This window comes from Hyalella azteca, unplaced genomic scaffold, assembly GCF_000764305.2.
Source record: "Hyalella azteca isolate HAZT.00-mixed unplaced genomic scaffold, Hazt_2.0.2 contig2768, whole genome shotgun sequence".
Taxonomy (NCBI): domain Eukaryota; kingdom Metazoa; phylum Arthropoda; class Malacostraca; order Amphipoda; family Hyalellidae; genus Hyalella; species Hyalella azteca.
The window spans coordinates 1-14,714 of NW_025933030.1; the positions used below are offsets into that span (position 1 = coordinate 1).

At 37.2% G+C, this 14,714-nt stretch overlaps 1 protein-coding gene across 1 annotated transcript; it reads left to right on the top strand.

Moving 5' to 3' along the window:
* Positions 1 to 2,720: 2,720 nt before the first annotated feature.
* On the top strand, positions 2,721 to 13,533 carry LOC108676718 (protein flightless-1; the record flags this gene model as incomplete). Its single annotated transcript, XM_018164850.1, is given in 14 exon segments — positions 2,721 to 2,831; positions 3,136 to 3,267; positions 3,433 to 3,539; positions 3,792 to 3,953; positions 4,919 to 5,139; positions 5,398 to 5,614; positions 6,039 to 6,295; positions 6,518 to 6,689; positions 7,064 to 7,310; positions 7,629 to 7,814; positions 8,318 to 9,928; positions 10,196 to 10,360; positions 11,993 to 12,106; positions 12,422 to 13,533. Coding segments are annotated over 14 exon segments (3,840 nt in total), but the record flags the coding sequence as incomplete, so codon positions are not given.
* Positions 13,534 to 14,714: the final 1,181 nt, after the last annotated feature.

Here is a 14,714-nt window from a genome sequence, read left to right on the forward strand (position 1 = left end):
TTGTACGCAGAGGTGCGCTACAAGTTGCTGCTAGCATCCTTGAGTGGATTAAGCTACAGAAGCCTGTAGTTTGGTATCCATGCTACAGTGAGTGCCTATTTCGAGGCGCATGGGACTTTGTCGAGCCGTCCTGAAAAGTTTGAAAAGTTCAACTTATTGTCACGGAAAACCTATCTCCTCCTACAGTTTTCAAGCTACAGCAATGAGAGTTATATCATTCGATTCGTAAAGACCATATCTATCGACCTAGCCATCGCTTTTTTTTTAATTTGTGCATGGTTCGTCTTATATATGGGGGAGAAGGGGGGGAGGGGGTAAAAGAAGTGAAAAATGAGAAAAACGCGCATAAAAAAAAAGCTATGGGGAAAATGAAAAAAGTGATGGTAGAGTTGATAGGTATGGTCTTTACAAATCTAATGATATGTGTCTCGATATTGTCGGACGATATTTGTGGGGGGAGATAGATTTTCTATAGTACCCGTTATTTGTCCGTTTTCTATGAATATCACGTTTTCTATCAATTTTTTTGAAAAATTCATAAAAGTAAAATGTTATTATTTTTACATTTTACGTATGAATGTGAAGTTTCATGATGATCGGATAATAACTGTAGGAGTTATAGGCTACCTCCAATTTAGGGTAGCAGGTCCCCTTAAGAACAGCTGTTTTGGAAAGTATCTACTTTCTGAGGCTCTGAGCTGTCACTGTCAGAGTATAAATTTGGCTTCAGGCAGAAACCAGCAAACTACCCTTCCTGACTTGCCAAATGGAAATTTAAGGTCGTGAAAGTGAATAGCCACACCATAAGAAACAGTTCTCAGGAAGTTACACAGCAAAGGGGCATTACAAAATTCAGACGAGTTCTTGAAAATACTCGTAGAATTTCTATTAAATTCTATGTTTTTGCAATTTAATATTTAAATGAATAAAATTTAAATTTAGTCTAAAAAAGGTTACTCTTTTCATTGCATAAATCCTAAAGCCTAAAATTTAGTAGAAAAGAAACGTTAAAAAATTATGTTAGTTTCCTGCATCCATTGTAGTTTCTCTGATAGACAATGTGATCACAGCAGTTGCTGCCTCCTATAATCATAATGCAGACATGCTTTACAATTATATAATGCAGAACTCCCATTCTTTATATATTTCAGCAGAGAGTTCTAATATTTGCGATGCTTTTTATTAAGAACTGATCTAAAAAGTTAAGAATTGAGGTTTTTTAAGAAAAAAATATACCTACACATTTCAATCATACAATATCAAAGACAAAAAGCCTAAACCAACTGCTTATTAGCAGTTTGAGCATATTCATACAAATGATGTACCTATTCTTTATGGCATACTGGTACAGCATGATTAATCATTGATGGCTTGAAATAAAAATGAAGATTACATATTGATATGGTCAAAAATGATCATAACGTGTTTGGTTATGTTGACAATGCAACATAATAGAATGTTAAAAACATGAGAGCTAAAAGTAAGTGCTCATTAACTGAGGCAGAGATCTGCAGAGCTGAATGTTTTGAAGCAGTAAGCACCTCGTTCCTCTTTAAGCAGGTTTCCACCCAGGGCTGGAAAAGTCCTATTTTTTTCTGAAATATCAGGGCTCTAATATATAATTTCAGTAGGTATGAAATCTTATGGTTCTAATGTCATAAATTTTTGTTTGATTTAAAAAATTGCTGTTTGCATTTTGCAAACATGTTTAATAAAATTTTCAACTTCAGCAATCCGCAGTATATATACTTCAATGCTCAGGCCTCCCACGAAAATAACACAGAACATAATAACAAGTCAACTCAAATGTTTCCTCCTCCATGAAGATCACGTAGCTGTGGTCATGTCAGAGTGGCCATACAGCATTATCACTTGTTCAGTTGCCACTCAAGTGAAGACAAATGCTAGTGATTGTTTTTTGTATTGGACTTTGTAAATAACATATGACATTGTATGCATGTGACTTTGTAAATGACAAGTTTGCCAGTCAAATGGCTTTTCATGGTTGAGATATGGAAATCATGGCTCAAAGAAATGGAATCTTGGCTGGCAAACCCATGAAGTTATGGCTTGAAGAAATGGAAACACGTCTGGCAAACCCATGAAGCCACAGCTCAAAAAATCCAGTCATGGCTCGCCAATTAGATATATTCCATGCCTGCTTCCACCATTGTGGAAAATTGGGTAGAAGCCTCTTATGAATAAAACAAAAACACCCGGGTTTGTAGACCGCAGTCAATTTTAACTCTTCTTATGGCACTTGGCTAATTTATTTCATACAAAATGAGAAGAATGGCTCATTATTGGGCTTATAAAAATTTCATATGTAATCTGGTAAAAAAATTTAATTTTCATCATGGTATTTGATTTTCTTGCTTCTCAACAAAGAAACTTTAAATTCTGTTTAGTGATCCAAATGCTGGATAACTTTGGTAGGTAAAGTTTAAATATTTGGTCCTCATATATGCATTGGGATCATACATTTCTTGAATTACCAAAACATGAGCTTAGCTTGGAGTTGTATCCACTTTTTTTTTAAGATTTGATATTTATTTGCAAATAATTACAGACTTACAGTAAATATCATTTTGTCTCTGCTCAGCAAAATTGAACACCTGGATTTTTTTTTATCATTATACCTAAATCTAAATTGATAAAAGTTTACCTTAATTTGTGACTCACTATTTAAGTACGGTAATAAATATATAATTTTTTCACAGAAACATGGGATGCCCGAGTGTATTGGAGAAATGTCTAGCCTTCGGTGGCTCAGAGCAGATGCTACAGGCCTTGAGGAGCTTCCAAGCAGCATCTCATCACTCAGTAAATTGGTGAGAGAAATATTTCTCACCATCAATTTTTATGATGAGGTAGTTATACTAACTTCATTCAAACAAAATATTTTAGTCCATTCTGTTCATTTTTATTTTTGGAATAATTTTCTTCTATGTTATGTAGGTATGGATTTCAGTTTGGTGGTTTTTTCAATAATAATGTGCAACTTAATTTAATTTAAAAAATTTCATTTCATTTTAGCACCATCAGGGTTGATGACCTTGCAAGGTTTTCCAATTTTGTCAGGTTACTACTTGTGCATTTGGCCCACACAAGAATTTAATGTTTTCTTATTTGCAGGAACATCTTTCATTGAAGCACAACAACCTGATTGGCATTGATGATACAGTTACAGAGCTGCCTTGCCTCCGCACATTGAATGTGCGGCACAACAAAATCCAGCATGACACCATCAATGAGGATCTCTTTCAGGTTTGGAAGTTATAAATTTGCTCTCTCTGATAAAAATTACATAAAACTTTTCTGCAGTAAATTTTTGATTGACTTTAATTTCTCTTAATGTTTTTAATAGTAGATAAGTATGGTAATATAATTTGTTGTCATATTTCTCCAATTTAATGTTGCTGTTTCTTTCAGTTATCCGATTTGACAACGCTGGATCTCTCTGGCAACAGGCTGAGTGAAGTTCCCTGTGGCCTTGAAAATGCTAAAAGTCTCTTGGTTCTGAACATGTCTGACAACCAGTGAGTGGCAACTACGGTCGTGCTTACTTGAACATTATTTTTTTACCTTCAGTTAAGCATATTATGACTTACGAACAATTTTCACAATCAGCTGATGCCGTATTTTAAAAGCTACAAGTTTCAGACTGGTTAATTTTTACATTGTGGATGCTTAAATTGATTTTTACTGCATTTTGTTGTATATATATATTTTTTTAATTTTGCAACCAAAATTTTTATGTGTTTGGAATCTTATTATGCATATATCCTCAGGTTGGAAGAAATTCCTTCTCAAATTTTGGTGAACTGCACGGATTTGCTGTACCTGAACCTAGCTGACAACAAACTTGCTACATTTCCCCCTCAAGTTCGAAGATTAGTTCATCTGAAGACATTAATTCTGAACAACAACTGTCTCACTCACTTCCAGTTTAGGTAATTTTTTCAAAGCTGTTTAATGCATTTTAAATCCACCTCATGTTTTTTACTTCAGGTATGCATATTTTCAGGAGATGAACGTAATCTCATCCATGCGCTTTGAGGTTTTCAGAGTACATTATTTATTCAGTTTCTTAGTTATTTAGTTGCTGCCAAAGGATAGTAAATAAACTTCTCACTCAATAATTATGCAACCTGTGCTTGTGACAAGCACTTTAGGCCTATGACGTCTTTGAATCTCAACCCAAAACTAGCTTAAAGGGCTTTATACATCGAGAGGCTTAAAATAAATTATTTTCATTGTGCCTCTGCCATTCTCTAATTAACAATCCATCATTTTATGCATACCTTGAAATCATTCTTTACCATGCTTGAGAACTAAAAGTAGAACATTTGAAATTAAATAGTGGACGAGAAACAGCAGTTGATGCTCCGACAACTTTTTTAATAACAGATGGGGCATAACTGTGAAATTAATCTAGGTGATTGGATATTTCTCCTATCTGGTTGGTAACTGACTGTAAAGGATGAATTCATTAATTGGGATTCGAAAACTCAAGGTTGAAAGTTTTGAAAAACTTTGTTAATAGAATGTTGTTGAATTGGTCATAATGACACAGGAAAGTATGAAATGTGTGTGTCTTCTTTGCGTGTCTAGGTCTGCCAGCAAAAACTTGAATGCTTGCACTTTTCATGAAGCTTCTTTATTTATTATTGTAAATGTTACTCTACCAAAATGTTATTGTCTATTCATTTGAGAAGTTTTTACTTCCCATTTTTTGATCTAATACAAAACTGACTTGATTCTTTGAAGTATTTTCACAGTAAGGAAAATGGATATATTATGTTGCTGTGCTTGATTGTCTTTAATTTCTAGGCAATTTTCATTCCTCGTCTCCCTGCAAACCATGCACATGTCCAACACTGCACATGCGTTGTGCTTTATTGTTTTTAATATGCAGGCAACTACCATCTTTGGTCTCCCTGGAAACCCTGCACATGTCCAACACGCAGCGCAGTCCTGGTAACCTGCCAGCTACGTTGGAAGCGCTCGTAAATCTTGCTGACGTTGACTTGTCCTTCAATAACCTGAGCAAAGTACCTCAATGTCTCTACACGCTCAGGGGCTTGAGGAGGCTCAACCTCTCTGATAACAACATCACGGAACTCGCTCCTGAGATGGGTTAGTCCCGGAATTAAAATTCTTGCTAAAATTCTTGCTGAGATTCTTGTTGATTAAATTACATGGATATAAAAGACCTTTTTAACGTTAATAAACTGAGTGGACTAACTATAATAGAAAGTTTCGTTTATGTTTGTAAAATCTTTATTGTGCTCTTACGATATGGAAAACAGTGATTGGTATATATTTTTTGACCAAAGAAACTTCACATGTCTGCATAGTTACAATATTTTTTCTCAAACTTTGTATTGTTTGCAGAAACTTGGAGCAAACTGGAGGTGCTGAACATATGTCGCAACAAAGTGTCCGCTCTGCCATCTCAGCTGTGCAGACTTGAGCAGATCAAGCGCCTAATGCTGAATGAAAATCAACTGTCGTTTGAAGGACTACCTTCCGGGATCGGCAAGCTTGGTCGCCTTGAAGTGTTCTCTGCTGCGCACAATAAACTGGAAATGATTCCTGAGGGACTTTGCAGGTAGCTGTATCATGTAATCAATTCTTGCATTTTCTACCGAATGTTTGCATCGTCTATCTATTATATATTTGTTTGAATATTTAGTTTAAACTAAATTGATTTTCGTTTTTATGCACGCAATTTTCATTGCAAGAGTAATGACCCTCTCCCGACATAGGTAATTTTTATGATTAATAGAAACCCATTCCATTCTTCATAAGTTTCAATTTTTTATACCGTTTTCAAACCATTTACTGGTATAAACAGGCTCGGATTAAAAGTCAAAAAAGCTTTTTGAGCTCGGGTTACTATTTTATTTGGGTTGAGCTTACGTTACTTTTTTTTTCTTCATATTTATTTGGTTACTCTTAGGTGTCCGTCTGATCGTAAATGCTAAAAATGTGAGAAATTCTACTAACTTTCTGATTATCTCATTTGTTTCTAGGTGCCCCAACTTGAAGCGCCTGCATTTGAACTCGAACTGCCTTGTGACGCTGCCTGAAGCTATCCATTTCATCACGGAGTCACTGGACGAACTTTTGCTCGACAACAACCCTGACATGGTGTGGCCACCCAAGCCCCGAGGCCTGGCTAAGGGATCCGGCGCCCAGTTCTACAACATTGACTTTTCCCTGCAGGCTCAGCTCAGCAAAGCTGGAGCTCAGAATGCTGCTTCCCTAGCCGCCAATTCACCAAATTCTGGTGAGATACTCCTTTGTGTGCGTGTACTTAGTGTGTTGTTGAAGGTACATTGAATTTGTATTGCATTTTAATGCTTATCATAGATATTATAATTATGATTTACCGGTATTAAATATGCATCCTATGAATGCATTTATTGGTTTTCAGCTTTCTAGTTTAGATGATGTAGAAGGTGAGTCTTGCTGGTTAAAAAATTCATTAAAAATTTTCATAATTTTGAAGGCTTGCCCAAAGACCCGATCGCTCGCAAGAAGCGCCTTCGTCAGTTCAGGAAAGACCAACAGGATGATAAACAGGAAAAAATTCTTAAGGGAATGAAAGACATTGCCAAGGATGAAGAAAAACAAAAGCAAAAGGAGAAAATGACTGAAGAGAGAAGCAGCCAAGTATTGAGGTGAGGTACTCGTAAAGAGATTTACAGTCAGATGTACCTAGATTGTAGGGTAGGGAAACTTGAATATTTTAAATACTTTATTTTGATGTAAAAGATCAGCATTCTGTGTTCAATGTTCTTGTGAGATATAATAGTTACACTTTCTCATTAAGCGAGGAAAAATAAAATTTCGAAATTAGACCATGTTTTTTCACAATTTATCATGTGTAGTTATTTTCTCTGTAATGTTTCTCTGCTGATAGAATGATATTAACTGGGAGACCTAACCGTTCAGAAATATGAATCTACATGATTTTGTGGGCCTTCTTAACTGTAGAGTTTGTAATTGATTGATGTGCTTTGGAAGCTCACGACATACTTGCTTTTTTTAACAGGCAGAAACGCTGGGACGAGGCTTTGGAGAGACCTGCTCTGAACTATCACGAGTTTTTTGACGAAGACGTTGGTCAAATTCCTGGCTTGACAGTGTGGGAAATTGAGAATTTCCTTCCCAACCAAATGGAAGAAGCGACTCATGGCCAGTTCTATGAGGCTGATTGCTACATTGTGCTTAAAACAGAGCTCGATGACACGTCCAGTCTGGTGTGGCAGATCTACTTCTGGATTGGAGAGAAAACTACGGTGAGTTTGATGTCCTTCAATTTTAATGGTTTGTCTTAGAAGTATTTGCATGGCTATAAATGTGTGTTGCATGGATAACATTTGGATATGTGCGCAGAAGATACTCAAACCGGCTCCTTTCAGTGTCTTTTATGTTAAGGGACCTAGTAGGGTATGCTGAATATTTAATTTAAGACTATTTATAGGTGGAATTACTCGGCTGAGTTAAGGGAATGAATGCATGTCCATTTAAAGTACTTTCAAATTAAGTTTCATTAATTTGGTAGGTATTGGTTTGTTGAAATATGATCAATTAAAAAATTGTTTTCTACATTTCAGCTGGACAAAAAAGCGTGTGCCGCGATTCACGCCGTCAACCTGCGTAACTACCTTGGAGCTGAAGGCCGCACACACAGAGAAGAGCAGGGCGACGAGAGCAAGGAGTTCCTCGACATTTTCCAGCATCAAATCACGTATATTGAAGGAGGCAGGACGGCGTCAGGCTTCTTCACTGTCGAAGAAGTGGTTTGTGCTATACCTATATAGATTTCCAAACTTCTGGTCTTGAGGCCGTGATTACTAAATATCGGCGGGAGAGAAGGATCTGAGTTGGAGGATCTAACTAAAGACAGAAAAAAAATTTTTAATTTTAGATTTTCTTGTAAACACGATCAAAATTAAAATATGTTACAGAAAATTTATTGAATACCGGTATCGCTTGACATTCTCATATTTTAATAGTAATTGTTTTCGGGCAACGTGAACAGTTTCTTAGAAACTTCTTTACGTCTCGGGGTATTTTTATGTCAATATTGGCTCCTTACTGAATTAGAGCAAAGAAGCAAAGATTAAACTTGGTCTTGCAGTTTCAAAATAGATTCATCGTTTTACTAAAAAATTTGCTCATGTTTGAACCAGAATATTCTAGTTTATTGTTTGACTTATTTTTCTCATTTAGACAGGACTTCTTTCTAAATTTTTCCAATATTTGTTTGAAAAGAAGTTTAAATTTGCTTTATCTATTTCAGGACTATCCGGTGAGAATGTACTGCATTCATCCTAACAGTCAGTGCGTTCATTTCGAGACTGTGGCACTTGACATTTCATCATTGGATCCTCGTCACGTATTTCTTTTGGACGATGGCAAGGAACTTTACGTGTGGCAGGGCGAGAAAGTGAAGAAAACACTCGTGACTAAAACGCGTCTTGCCGCCGAAAAGATCAACAAAGATGAACGCAAAAACGAGGCTGAGATTCACATGTTAGTGCAAGGCAAGGAAAGCAATAAATGGGGTGACTTCTGGGCTATTCTTGGCATTGACCATGAAGATGAGACCACTCCTGAGGGCTTTGAGATTGTGGAACACATTGAAAACACAGAGCCATTACTGCCTCGTTTGTATCAGGTGGGACTGGGCATGGGCTACCTCGAACTTCCCCAAGTGGAAGTACCTGAAAAGAAGCTCGTCAAGAAGCTCCTCGTCACCAAAAACGTTTTTATTTTAGACTGCTACTGCGATGTCTTCGTTTGGATTGGACGCAAGTCAACGCGTTTGGTTCGGGCGGCGGCATTGAAACTGTCGCAGGAGCTCCTGAAAATGATTCAACGGCCGAGCCATGCGGCCACCACTCTCATCAAAGAAGGAAATGAGTCTATGGTTTTCAAAAGTAAATTTACTGCATGGAATGATGTCATTGACGTAGATTTCACTCGAACAGCTGACTCTGTACGAAAGACAGGTGCCAATCTAAAAGACTGGGCCTCCAAGCAAGAGACCAAGACTGACTTGAGCGCACTCTTTACTCCGCGACAGCAGCCCATATCTCTCGAAGAGGCTGTGCAATGCATGGAAGACTGGAATGACGACTTGGACTCGATGGATGCTTTTGTTTTGGAAGGGAAAAAGTTTGTCAAACTGCCTGAAAATGAGCTTGGACATTTCAGGTCTGGTGAATGCTACGTCTTCCTGTGTAGATATTGGGTCCCTGCTGACCAACCAGAAGAAAACAATACTGATTCTGAGTCTGGCAGTAAAAAGGAACAGCCAGAAGAACCAGAGGACGATTTCCAATGCATTGTGTATTTTTGGCAAGGACGAGATGCCTCTAATATGGGTTGGCTGACATTCACATTTAGCCTGCAAAAGAAATTTGAAATGCTTTTCGGAGATAAACTAGAAGTTGTTCGCATGCAGCAGCAACAGGAAGCTGTGAAATTCATGGCGCATTTTAAACGAAAATTCGTAATTCATACCGGAAATCGTAGACGATCTTCCCCCTTGAAACCTGTTAAAAAACGCCAGCCGACAACTGAAGGCGATGCGGATGAAAACACTGAAGCTGTTGAACCCGTTGAAGATGCTGAGACTAAACCTACAACCCCTCCTCCTCAACCAAAACCAGAACTGTTCCACATGCGTTCCAACGGTTCACCGCTCTTCACCCGCTGTATCCAAATCAAAGTTGATGCTTCCCTGTTGAATTCCTATTTCTGTTACATACTCAAAGTGCCATTTGGAGGAGAAGGAGATAGTGGCATCGTATACGTCTGGCTCGGGGAGAAGAGTGATCCCGAGGAAGCGCGTCTCACTGAAGAAATCGCCGATGAAATGTATGATCCCGAGAAGTATAGCCTACAAGTAAGTCATATGTATTTGTGCATTGAAAATTTTTTCGTTGTTTCATTATTCGATTCATATGTTTGATTTCACTTTTGATTTTCTGTGTACTATTAGAATGCTTAATATAATTAGAAAAATGTATACACACGGCTAATTTTCAAGCAAAGACTTCAATCTCAACTTGGTAACGTAGTAACTGATGGATTATTGATGACTTTCAATTCCTGATACTATCATGCTTCACTCAACAAAGAAGAACAAAACTAAGATTTTATCTTTCATCAGGTTGTACGCGAAGGTGAAGAGCCTGAAAACTTCTTCTGGGTGGGAATTGGAGGAAAAAAGCCTTACGATACCGAGGCCGACTACATGCAACACACCAGACTTTTCCGCTGCTCCAACGACAAGGGATATTTTGCCGTCTCTGAGAAATGTTCTGACTTCTGCCAGGTAACAAAATTAACGGAGTTGCTTGAAAAAATGAAATGTACTGGGGTTAAACAAAATAAGGGAAACACCAGAGAAATCCGCAAAATATATTTTAGTATGATGTAGGTCCACCTTTTGCGGCAATTACAGCCTCAATTCTCAGAGAAATTTATTTATACAAATTATGAATTGTTTCCAAATGGATTTTAACCCATTCTTCAGTTGAAACTCCCTTAAGCTCATTTAAAGACGATGACGGATGGAATCGACTTCCGACTTGCATCTTTAAAATCGACTATAAATGCTCGATAATATTCAGGTCTGGTGATTGTAGTGGGTAAAGCGATGCTCAACTTAATTAGAATGTTCCTCGTGCCATTTTTTAACAATTCCAGCTGTAGGGATCGGGGCATTATCATCTGCAAGATGGCGTTGCCCTCCGGAAACAGTGCTTGAACCATTGGATGAACTTGGTCCTCCAAAATTCCTAAATAGTCACGGCTGTTGATTGTTCTATTAAGAGAAATCATTGGTCCGCCGGATTTCTAAGAAATAGCACCCAAGATCATCACAAATCATGTTTTACGGTTGGGAGGAGGCAATTGGGTTTAAACGTAAACTCGGCCAGATGTTGGAAATAAGGTAAACGATGCTTCGTCAGAGAAAATAACATTTTTCCTTTGCTCTAGGCACCAATTCTGCAGGATTGTACAACACTTTAAACGATTCGAAACATTTGTATTTGAAAACAGAGGTTTTCTAATTGCAGCTATTCCATAGGATCCAGATCTGTGCAGCTCTCGGCGGACAGTCTTTATAGAAACCGGATACTGTAGGTGTCCATTGAGGTCTGCAGTAATTTCAACAGCCGTAGCGACGGCTTCTCTCAGATAATTTCGACTTTCGGCCTGACCTGTGCTTAGCTGAGGACGTTTTTCCTCCTTTCAAACGCAGTCAAGCATTTGGGAAGTTTCTGTCACACCTGACATACGGGCACCAACAATTTGGCTTCTTTGAAAGTTAGCGCGGTTTGCCATTTATTCGTTATAGGTTAGGTTATGGACACAAAAATTTACTAAAAATGTCTCTGCAAGGATAGAATATCAACTAGCAGCAACAATAAACATAAAATATGTCAAGTTATAATTGTTTATAAATTATAACATGTTCAAAAATTATGATATCAAAATGTCGGGTGTTTCCTTTATTTGGACCAACCCCTGTCTATGATTGTTATTTTTTTACTCCGGGAGAAGGGAGCTTGATAGTAGAAACACCAATAGCCAGTCCTACTGCAATGTAGTAACTTAATACTCGAAGACTGAGCGCTAGTAAACCGTATTACTATCATAAATGCTGAAGAATGCGGCGCTAATAAACCACACTACTAGTAATAAACCTAATACTATAATAATTTTCTTCTAATACTTCATTGTAAGATTTTTCATTGTGTCCTACGTGATAATGGTAATTAGTTAATAATAACACGTAGCGCACATTTCAATACCGCATAAAATAGATTGTTTTGAAGCCTGTTGACCTGACAGGTAGACCAGCTATTTTTAAAAACCGCGAACTGTTCCCGGATCTTCTGATGTTGCAGAGAGTTTATTTCTTCCGCAATATAATTTATTCACGATGCATTCCTTTCAGGATGATCTTGCTGACGATGACTCGATGATTTTGGACGACGGGGTGCATGTTTTCTTGTGGCTTGGTTCAAAAGCATCAGACGTCGAGATCAAACTTGCTCTCAAGAGCGCACAGGTAAGTTGCATTTTTCTTTTGAGATTTTATGCCCCCATTGTGTACTAGTGCATTTAGTTTCGAAACTTCTTTTAGCTACAAATTTCATTTATGCTCTATGAGAATCGTAATTCTTTACGTTGTTGTTTGATTTCTCTCTGAAATTTTTTCTATATCATAGATCGAAAAACTTTTGGTCCGTGGACACTAAACACTTATTTAGAACGTCACAGTTCACACCAAATAGTTACTAGAAAGTCTTTAGTTCACTGGAACCAATATCGTACTGTTCAAAATCCATTAGAGTCGCGTTTCATGGGATGTGTTGGCGTGCAGGTGTATGTACAAAACCTGCGCGTGAAGGAGGAGTCGCAACCTCGCAAGCTGCTCTGCACTTTCAAAGGAAAGGAAAGCAAGAAATTCACACGCTGCTTCCATGGCTGGAGCCATTTCCGTACGCATGCTGGCTCATGAGCGTCTACCCGATGACGCTGTGAAACAGCATACCTTCTTATTTTCTTGCTTAGACCATCTTCGTCCATTTTTTTCGGCCAAGATTTCTGTCATAAACGACGCTGAGAACTCTAGTCTCGTGGAGTTGACCTTAGATATTAGTGTTAGTTGTTAACAGGTTATGCTGGATTTGTTTTGAACAAAACATTAAGGTAGAATTATTTTTGTGGTTACAGTACTTGACTGTAAGTCAATTTTTGATCATCAATTTTCATGTTATACATACCCTACAAGCTCTTTCGTTGAAAAAAAAATAAAATTTTGACGACACCACTCATATTATATGGGTTTTCATGATAAATCTTTGAGTTCAAGTTTCTTGAGACTTTTTCTCGTCTAATTTTTTTTATTCATATTCCCGCGTATTAATTCTTGTACAAGTTAGGATAAGTACAGTAAAATGTCGGTGAAATTTGTCATCTAGTTTGGTGACAAACCTCCCTATTTATCTACAATTTTTGTGATTTTAAATCGAGCAATGGTGTTTGAACTTCTCATAATTAACGTTTTGAATGATTGGTTTTGCTTTTGACTTACACTGCTTACTTATTTGCGTTGAGCTTCAGCCTGCTTGTTCCTGAGAATTTTTTTGTTCTCTTGATTGAATCGATCAAAAATAATTTATTCTTCAGCTAGAATGCATGCAAGCACTGTCATCGCCCTGAACATTTCTCTAACTTTTAAGCTGTATCTTCAGACTGCTTGCAATGGTATTGAACAGAGGAATGTCATTTCAGTTTTTTCTTTAAATTCGCGTTAATGTTTTTGTGAAAAATTTCGTTCCAGTAAGTTAGATTTCTTGCCTTTCGTGTAACATTGCATTTAGGATATATTTAAGAACAATTATTAACACGGACGATGCAGTTTTATCAGGTGCCTGTAATCTTTTCCTCCGTATTCAACTATGTGCAATAAAATATAATGTTGTTACATGATTTAAGCTTTCTATTTATTTAGTCAAATCCGTTGAGTCGCCTGATTTCACACATGATGAGTTTCAAATCAATGATACAAAAATTCAGATCCATTCAGCGTTGCAAGTATCGTTGGTGTAATAGCTTGAAATCTTTTTCCTAAGGAATTTGCTGAACATTCTCAGATAACCAACAGTTACGTTCACATTAAATTAACTTCAATGTTTAACTACGGCTTTAAGATATTTGGAATAAGCGTGTACTTATAAGGAATTTGTTGTGCCTAACGTTTTACACCATGATATACATTTAATATTGATTAATCATTGCTTGAATGTCCCCCAACCAGCGATTCTGGATGAATTATATTATTTTATAAATTTTCTCATCTAGGAGAACCTAATTTTATGCCCATTTCTGCTTTCACTCTGCTTGCATACGCGGCACAAAAAAATTCCCACGAAGAATATGAAGAAAAAACTTCCCATTAATTGAACAATTAGCAAAGCATAAAAGCTGAATTCTCGTTGCTTGCATTAATACTGTTAAGCTGCAACAACTTCATGTCTACATTGTCATATGTAAATCATCCTAACAGTCCCCCCAAAAAATCATTACCAGAGTGAAGGAAGGAAACCGTTTGTATGAAAAAAAAAAAGCGTCTAGAAGAGTTAAAAAAGGCCCTCAATGAGATGGGGATACAAGAATAGCTAAAGAAAAAATCATGTGATATCACATCAATGCAGGGAAAACAAATTCGGTAATTGAAGACGAAATTCAATGACAGCAAAATAATTCATGGACCTGGGTTAGCCAATTTCATAGATTCATAGCAGCATCTTGGATCAATTAAAAGTTCGACATCGCCGCAGCACAGTGTTCATTGTCTGTCTTTACGAAGAGCAGAGATATCTAAATGAATTTAAAATTTTTAACAACTAAACTACAAAAAAATCCATTTTTGTTGGGGAAATGTTAGAAACCTCTTCCACAGTCGCCCCAATCCAAACAATAACTATCAATAAACCTTTATGGCGCTTCAAAAAGGTTTATGTTTAAAACTTTCTTTATTATATCCAATGCAGTATGCATTGGAAATAATTTGGCCGGTTTTCATCGATCTTGTGTCTTTGCCACTGAATCCTGATCCTGATTTACTGTATTTACCCGCTGTCAATGAATGTACTCGCAAATGACCTCCG